The sequence below is a fragment of the Lipophrys pholis genome, assembly GCF_963383615.2.
Source record: "Lipophrys pholis genome assembly, chromosome: 18".
NCBI lineage: Eukaryota > Metazoa > Chordata > Actinopteri > Blenniiformes > Blenniidae > Lipophrys > Lipophrys pholis.
Genome location: NC_137646.1, coordinates 26,733,986 through 26,742,505, shown reverse-complemented (window position 1 = coordinate 26,742,505; position 8,520 = coordinate 26,733,986). Strand labels below are relative to the sequence as shown.

The 8,520-nt window shown below is 54.3% G+C and overlaps 2 protein-coding genes across 2 annotated transcripts in view; one reads left to right on the top strand and one right to left on the bottom strand.

Annotated features, from left to right (window-relative positions):
- Positions 1-78: 78 nt before the first annotated feature.
- LOC308123859 (disks large homolog 4-like) lies at positions 79-4,383 on the top strand (the record flags this gene model as incomplete). Its single annotated transcript, XM_080486572.1, is given in 14 exon segments — positions 79-216; positions 292-442; positions 523-627; positions 630-790; positions 971-1,073; positions 1,176-1,272; positions 1,349-1,525; positions 1,725-1,762; positions 1,956-2,003; positions 2,079-2,180; positions 2,428-2,600; positions 2,924-3,033; positions 4,094-4,185; positions 4,264-4,383. Coding segments are annotated over 14 exon segments (1,602 nt in total), but the record flags the coding sequence as incomplete, so codon positions are not given.
- A 3,683-nt stretch (positions 4,384-8,066) lies between these two features.
- The window catches only part of tfr2 (transferrin receptor 2), a gene marked incomplete at its 3' end in the record, with an annotated part of 10,584 nt that continues 10,130 nt past the window's right edge, over positions 8,067-8,520 (bottom strand). Inside the window, exon 18 of the mRNA XM_080486568.1 lies at positions 8,067-8,309. Coding sequence (XP_080342694.1) covers positions 8,067-8,309 — 243 coding nt within the window. The remainder of the gene's footprint in view (positions 8,310-8,520) is intronic.

Here is an 8,520-nt window from a genome sequence, read left to right as displayed (position 1 = left end):
AGATAACTAAAGTCCCCCCCCCCCCCCCACCCCCCCCCCCCCTCCCCTGCCCCCCCCCCCCCCCCCCCCCCCGGTCCAGGTCTGGGCTTCAGCATCGCGGGCGGCGTGGGGAACCAGCACGTCCCCGGAGACAACAGCATCTATGTGACCAAGATCATCGAAGGCGGCGCGGCGCACCGAGACGGGCGGCTGCAGATCGGAGACAAGATCCTGGCGGTAGGTTCTGGTCCCGCCGGTCGGACCGCTTCGCCCCCGCGGGGCCCCCTGACCTCTGACCTCTGACCCCCGCAGGTCAACCACATGTCGCTGGAGGACGTCCTGCACGAGGACGCCGTGGCGACACTGAAGAACACCGGGGAGGTGGTCTACCTGAAGGTGGCCACGCCCACCTCGCAGTACATGCACTCGGTGGACCGGTACAGCCCCCCCGACCTGACCAGCTGTACGTACCCCCCCCCCCCCCCCCCCCCGGCCCCGCCTCCCGCTGGCCCCGCCCCCCACTGACCGTCTCTGTCTCCACAGCCTACATGGAGCCGGACTACATGTGCGATTACCCACAAGTCCTCCCTCCCCCGTCGCCGCGGCGATACTCCCCCGTGCCCCGCGGCATGATGGGGGACGAGGACTACTCGCGGAGCCGCGGCGGGTCGGCGTGCAGCGCGGCTCCACCGGTCTGGGCTTCAACATCGTGGGCGGCGAGGACGGCGAGGGGATCTTCATCTCCTTCATCCTCGCTGGAGGACCTGCAGACCTGAGCGGGGAGCTCCGCAAGGGGGACCAGATCCTCAGCGTGAGTACCAGACCGGGTCCTGGGTCTGAGGACCGGACCGGACCGGACCAGACCAGACTGGGTCTGAGGACAAGGCTGAATTGAGTGTGTGTGTGTGTGTGTGCGTGTGTGTGTGTGTGTGTGTGCGTGTGTGTGTGTGTGTGTGTGTGTGTGTGTGCGTGCGTGTGTGTGTGCGTGCAGGTGAACGGGGTGGACCTCAGGTTCGCCACACATGAACAGGCGGCGGCGGCGCTGAAGAACGCTGGACAGACTGTGACCATCGTAGCTCAGTACAGACCGGAGGGTGAGACACACACACACACACACACAGTAGGTTAGTTATGTGGTTATCTGGTGGAGGTGGTAGGTTAGTCCTGTCCTGCACTAACTACCCGCTCCGCTGCAGAGTACAGCCGTTTCGAGGCGAAGATCCACGACCTGCGGGAGCAGATGATGAACAGCTCGTCAGGCAGCCTGAGGGCGAACCGCAGCTTCTACGTCAGGTAACTAGTCCTCCACTAACCCGGCTGGTGACCAGGACCCACCGCGGTAACCCCGCCCCCTCCCCCGGTCTCTCAGGGCGCTGTTCGACTACGATAAGCAGTGGGACTGCGGCGTGCTGTCGCAGGCTCTGGACTTCGGCTTCGGGGAGGTTCTTCATGTGATGGACAGCGCCGACGACGAGTGGTGGCAGGCCAGGAGGGTCAACCAGCAGGGGGAGCTGGAGGAGCTGGGCTACGTCCCCTCCAAACACAGGTCCCACTCACACACACACTCACACACACACACACACACACACACACACACACACACATACACACACACACACACACACACACACACACCCTGACTGACCGAGTGTGTGTGTGTGTGTGTGTGTGTGTGTGTGTGTGTGTGTGTGTGTGTGTGTGTGTGTGTGTGTGTGTGTGTGTGTGTGTGTGTGTGTGTGTTTCAGAGTGGAGAGGAAGGAGTGGTCCCGCATGAAGAGTAAAGGTAAAGGTTCTGCTCATTAAAGGAACGTAAACATTTTGATAAAAAACTCGATGTCAGCAGAACGAGCCGAGGAGACTTTAATGATCTGAGGTGTGCCCACCTGTGACCTTTGACCTTTGACCTGTGACCTTTGACCTGTGGACCTTTGACCTGTGACCTTTGACCTGTGACCTGTGACCTGTCCCCCCTGCAGGTCGGGAAGGCTTCGTTCACAGCTACGAGCTCATCACTCAGATTGAAGGTGAGCGCCAGACGACCTTTAACCTCTAACCCCGGCGCTGGACGTTCTCACCGTTCTGTTGTGTCCCGCCCACAGTGGACTACGCCCGCCCCATCATCATCCTCGGCCCCACCAAGGACCGAGTCAATGACGACCTGCTGTCCGAGTTCCCCGACAAGTTCGGCTCCTGCGTCCCCCGTAAGTCCCCGCCCCCCGCCGCCGCCCCTGCCCCCGCCGCCGCCCCCGCTGCTGCCACCGCCCCCGCCGCTGCCCCTGCCCCCGCCCCCGCCGCTGCCCCTGCCCCCGCCCCCCGCCCCCGCTGCCGCTGCCCCCGCCCCCGCCCCCCCGCCCCCCGCCGCTGCCGCTGCCCCCCGCCGCTGCCCCCGCCCCCGCCGCTGCCACGCACAGGAAGCGTGTGGCGTAACCACCTTGTCTCCGCCCACAGACACCACCCGCCCCCGCCGGGACTACGAGATGGATGGGCGGGACTACCACTTTGTGTCGTCACGGGAACAGATGGAGCGCGACATCCAATCACATCGCTTCATCGAGGCGGGGCAGTACAACAACCACCTGTACGGCACCTCGGTGCAGAGCGTCCGGCAGGTGGCCGAGCAGGTGGGCTGGTTACCATGGCAACGCACAGGGTCCACCCACCGGCCACAACATTATGAGCACCTGGGGGGGCTGCTGTCATGTGACGAGATGACCATTCATACTGGACTAGTTATGGTCTAGCTATGGACTGGTTAAGGACTAGTTATGGTCTAGTTATGTTCTAGGGTTAGGGGCCTCTCACAGAATGTTTAGTCTTCATTGACTCTCTTGAGGTTCAGATGTTGGGCTGGTTTCCATGGAAACGGTCCTGGTGTCCCCAGTGATGCTGGTTTCCATGGAAACGGACCGAGTGTCTCTGATGCTGTGTCTCTGTCCGTCCTCAGGGGAAGCACTGCATCCTGGACGTGTCGGCCAACGCGGTGAGGAGGCTGCAGGCGGCACAGCTCCACCCGGTGGCCATCTTCATCCGGCCGCGGTCCCTGGAGAACATCCTGTGAGTCTCCTGCAGCGCGAAGCACCGCCTGGTGGATCCAGGACCAGTCGGTCCTTAACCACATCTTCAACTCTCTTTTTACTTCAAGATGATTTTAGAAAAAATATGAATCAATAAATAAACTTTATGTTCAATAATCATTCACTTCTTTTGCTGATTGTTGATACAAGTTGGAACTTTAGCATTAGCTGGTGGCTACCTATTAGCATTAGCTGGTGGCTACTTGTTAGCATTAGCTGGTGGCTACTTGTCAGCATTAGCTGGTGGCTACCTATTAGCATTAGCTGGTGGCTACTTGTCAGCATTAGCTGGTGGCTACCTATTAGCATTAGCTGGTGGCTACTTGTTAGCATTAGCTGGCGGCTACTTGTCAGCATTAGCTGGTGGCTACCTATTAGCATTAGCTGGTGGCTACTTGTTGGCATTAGCTGGTGGATACCTATTAGCATTAGCTGGTGGCTACTTGTTGGCATTAGCTGGTGGCTACCTATTAGCATTAGCTTGTTGCTACTTGTTAGCATTCGCTGGTGGCTTCTTGTTAGCATTAGCTTCTGGCTACCTGTTAGCATTAGCTGGTGGCTTCTTGTTAGCATTGATCCACACATCAACACATGAATTTGTTGGTAATGTGTTGATATTTTGAGTGATGAAATGGAGGAGACATTAGGCAGGAGACATTAGACAGGAGACATTAGGCAGGAGACATTAGACAGGAGACATTAGGCAGGAGACATTAGGCAGGAGACATTAGACAGGAGACATTAGGCAGGAGACATTAGGCAGGAGACATTAGACAGGAGACATTAGGCAGGAGACATTAGACAGGAGACATTAGGCAGGAGACATTAGACAGGAGGCAGGAGACATTAGACAGGAGACATTAGGCAGGAGACATTAGACAGGAGGCAGGAGACATTAGGCAGGAGACATTAGACAGGAGACATTAGGCAGGAGACATTAGACAGGAGGCAGGAGACATTAGGCAGGAGACATTAGACAGGAGGCAGGATGCATGCTGGGAAACGCTGGTGTGGTTGGTGACCATGTGAACTGTGTGCAGGGATTTGAACAAGCGTCTGTCGGAGGATCAGGCCCGGAAAGCTCTGGACCGAGCCATCAAGCTGGAGCAGGACTTCCTGGAGTGTTTCACAGGTCTGAACGTCTCCATGGCAACGGCTGATGTCTTATGTCTCCACCGTCTCCAATGTCTCTACCGTCTCTGTGTTTCAGCCATCGTTCAGGGCGACAGCTTCGAGGAGGTCTACCACCAGGTCAAAGGCGTCATCGAGGACCAGAGTGGACCGTACATCTGGGTCCCGGCACGAGACAGACTCTGATGAGACGGCGGCGCCGGCCTCGGGCCCCGTCTCCATGGAAACAGCTGTGGACATCAGCCTCACACGGTCGGGCTTTCTTCACTTTGGTTGAGTTTTGGTGGCCGATGGAGCAGCTTCTGATTGGACGGTGTGTGTACCATCAGTCAGTCACAGGACGAGGCCGTAGAGCTCCTATTTACATTATCCTATTTATTTATTGATTTATCTCTCTATTTATTTACTTATTTATTTATTTATGTGATGTGAAAATGGTGTGTGCGTGAGTGTGCGTTTGTGTGTAGTGTACATAAAGACTTGTGTGACTGTAAATAAAACGATGGGGCTCAAACACACAGTCTATTCAGGGCTTAAAGTATCAAACTGGACTACAATCCTCCTCTGTTGGGACTACAACTCCCACAATCATCCTCTGTTGGGACTACAACTCCCACAATCCTCCTCTGTTAGGACTACAACTCCCACAATCCTCCTCTGTTGGGACTACAACTCCCACAATCCCCCTCTGTTGGGACTACAACTCCCACAATCCTCCTCTGTTGGGACTACAACTCCCACAATCCTCCTCTGTTGGGACTACAACTCCCACAATCCCCCTCTGTTGGGACTACAACTCCCACAATCCTCCTCTGTTAGGACTACAACTCCCACAATCCTCCTCTGTTGGGACTACAACTCCCACAATCCTCCTCTATTGAGACTACAACTCCCACAATCCTCCTCTGTTGGGACTACAACTCCCACAATCCTCCTCTATTGAGACTACAACTCCCACAATCCTCCTCTGTTGGGACTACAACTCCCACAATCCCCCTCTGTTGGGACTACAACTCCCACAATCCTCCTCTGTTGAGACTACAACTCCCACAATCCTCCTCTGCTGGGACTACAACACAAACCCCAGTTTGGATTTTGACAGCCACTCTCATTTCCTGTTTGGACTACACTACCCACAATCCTCCTCGTTGGGACCAGCTGGACTTCGACCCCCAGAACCCTTTTGTCTTCTTTTCACTTGGGACTACACTACCCACAATCCTCCTCTGTCTCAGCGACAGTGCTCCTCCTCGAGTGCGAACTACAAACACCCAGAGTTTGGACCGGTTGCTTAGCAACAAGTAGGCTGTGAGACAAACTGAAGCACGTCCATCTTTTGGACAAACACGGTGGACTACATTACCCACAATTCTCACTACTCACAAATATCTACAGGACAGGAGGACTGCTACACCCGCCGGGTCCACGCACCACCCGGGACGCCATGTTGGACGCCATGTTGGACTCCATGTTGGACGCCATGTTGGACGCCATGTTGGACGCCATGTTGGACTCCATGTTGGACGCCATGTTGGACTCCAGTACCCATGATGCAGTGCTCCAAGCATGGCAGAGACAAGCTGGCGCTACCTGTAATGTGAGCTGGGTGGGGGCGGGGCACAGCCACCTGCCTCCACTACCCACAATGCTCTGGGTGTTGTGGCTCCCTGTCACCATGGCAACTGCTGCTCCCACACTGACTCCCGTGGGGTTTCCCAGACTGAATATCAGGGTCGTGTGAATAAACCTAATAATTATTCTACAACCACACACACACACACACACACACACACACACACACACAGTGGCGTCACCTGAGGTCGTATTTTGTTTCGGAGCACCAACAGAAACTCTTTATCAACTTATCATATCTGAATATTTATCCACCTGTAAAACACACACACACACACACACACACACACACACACACACACACACACACACACACACACACACACACACACACACACTCCAGGCTGTTGCTTTAAGAGCAGTTTGTTGTAAAATGAAATTAATTAGTTCTAAATGAAATATTGAAATAAATTCCTTATAAAAGCTGCTGGCGTCTGATTGGTCGTTACTCTGGCTGCGTTCTGACCTCACATCCACCCAGAACCAGAACCAGAACCCAACTCCAACGTGGACATAAGTTCATCTCTACTGACACAGCCAGAGTCTGTCAGAACACAATGACTGACCACCAGGATGAAACAAAAATAACTGGGCTGGTCTGGGGTTCTGAGGGGTCTGGGGTTCTGAGGGGTCTGGGGTTCTGAGGGGTCTGTGGTTCTGAGGGTTGGTCTGTGGTTCTGAGGGGTCTGGGGTTCTGAGGGGTCTGGGGTTCTGAGGGGTCTGGGGTTCTGAGGGGTCTGTGGTTCTGAGGGTTGGTCTGTGGTTCTGAGGGGGTCTGGGGTTCTGAGGGGTCTGTGGTTCTGGTCCTTCAGGTCCAAAAACAACCAAAGATGTTGTTTCATTAAAACTTTATTCAGTGTGTGTCAGTGTGTGTGTGTTGTGTGTCAGTGTGTGTGTGTTGTGTGTCAGTGTGTGTGTGTTGTGTTTCAGTGTGTGTCACTGTGTGTCAGTGTGTGTTGTGTGTGTGTGTGTCAGTGTGTGTGTGTTGTGTGTGTGTGTTGTGTGTGTCAGTGTGTGTTGTGTGTCAGTGTGTGTGTGTTGTGTGTCAGTGTGTGTGTGTTGTGTTTCAGTGTGTGTCACTGTGTGTCAGTGTGTGTTGTGTGTGTGTGTGTCAGTGTGTGTGTGTTGTGTGTGTCAGTGTGTGTGTGTTGTGTGTGTCAGTGTGTGTTGTGTGTCAGTGTGTGTTGTGTGTGTCAGTGTGTGTTGTGTGTCTGTGTGTTGTGTGTGTCAGTGTGTGTTGTGTGTGTTGTGTGTGTCAGTGTGTGTTGTGTGTCAGTGTGTGTTGTGTGTGTCAGTGTGTGTCAGTGTGTGTTGTGTGTCAGTGTGTGTCAGTGTGTGTTGTGTGTCAGTGTGTGTTGTGTGTGTTGTGTGTTGTGTGTGTCAGTGTGTGTTGTGTGTGTCAGTGTGTGTTGTGTGTCAGTGTGTGTTGTGTGTGTCAGTGTGTGTTGTGTGTGTCAGTGTGTGTTGTGTGTCAGTGTGTGTTGTGTGTGTCAGTGTGTGTTGTGTGTCAGTGTGTGTTGTGTGTGTTGTGTGTGTCAGTGTGTGTTGTGTGTCAGTGTGTGTTGTGTGTGTCAGTGTGTGTTGTGTGTGTCAGTGTGTGTTGTGTGTCAGTGTGTGTTGTGTGTGTCAGTGTGTGTTGTGTGTGTCAGTGTGTGTTGTGTGTCAGTGTGTGTTGTGTGTGTCAGTGTGTGTTGTGTGTCAGTGTGTGTTGTGTGTGTTGTGTGTGTCAGTGTGTGTTGTGTGTCAGTGTGTGTTGTGTGTGTCAGTGTGTGTTGTGTGTCTGTGTGTCAGTGTGTGTTGTGTGTATCAGTGTGTGTTGTGTGTGTCAGTGTGTGTCAGTGTGTGTTGTGTGTCAGTGTGTGTTGTGTGTGTCAGTGTGTGTTGTGTGTGTTGTGTGTGTCAGTGTGTGTTGTGTGTCAGTGTGTGTCAGTGTGTGTCAGTGTGTGTTGTGTGTCAGTGTGTGTCAGTGTGTGTTGTGTGTCAGTGTGTGTTGTGTGTGTCAGTGTGTGTCAGTGTGTGTCAGTGTGTGTCAGTGTGTGTTGTGTGTCAGTGTGTGTTGTGTGTGTTGTGTGTCAGTGTGTGTCAGTGTGTGTCAGTGTGTGTTGTGTGTGTCAGTGTGTGTTGTGTGTCAGTGTGTGTCAGTGTGTGTCAGTGTGTGTCAGTGTGTGTTGTGTGTCAGTGTGTGTTGTGTGTGTTGTGTGTCAGTGTGTGTCAGTGTGTGTCAGTGTGTGTTGTGTGTGTCAGTGTGTGTCAGTGTGTGTTGTGTATGCTCCACACGTCTCCGTTCAGAGCGTTGGCGGCGCCCTGCAGCGTCCAGGTGAACAACGCCAGCTGTCGTCTGAATCGCGTCTCGTCGAAGCGTCCGGGGTCAGAGGTCAGCAGGTCCAGGTGCTCACTGAGCGCGCTCAGAGTGTGCTCGCCGCGGCCGTGGATCACGTGACGGAACGGCGTCTCCACGGCAGACACGTACTGAGACAGGAAGTAGTACTCCACCTGAGGACGCAGAGGGACACACACACAGGAAGTAGTATTCCACCAGAGGCAGCAGGTGGTGCTGGGGGGCCTGTACCTTCATGATGCGGGTGTTGTAGAAGCGGGTGGTGCTGGGGGGCCTGTACCTTCATGATGCGGGTGTTGTAGAAGCAGGTGGTGCTGGGGGCCTGTACCTTCATGATGTGGATGTTGTAGAAGCGGGTGGTGCTGG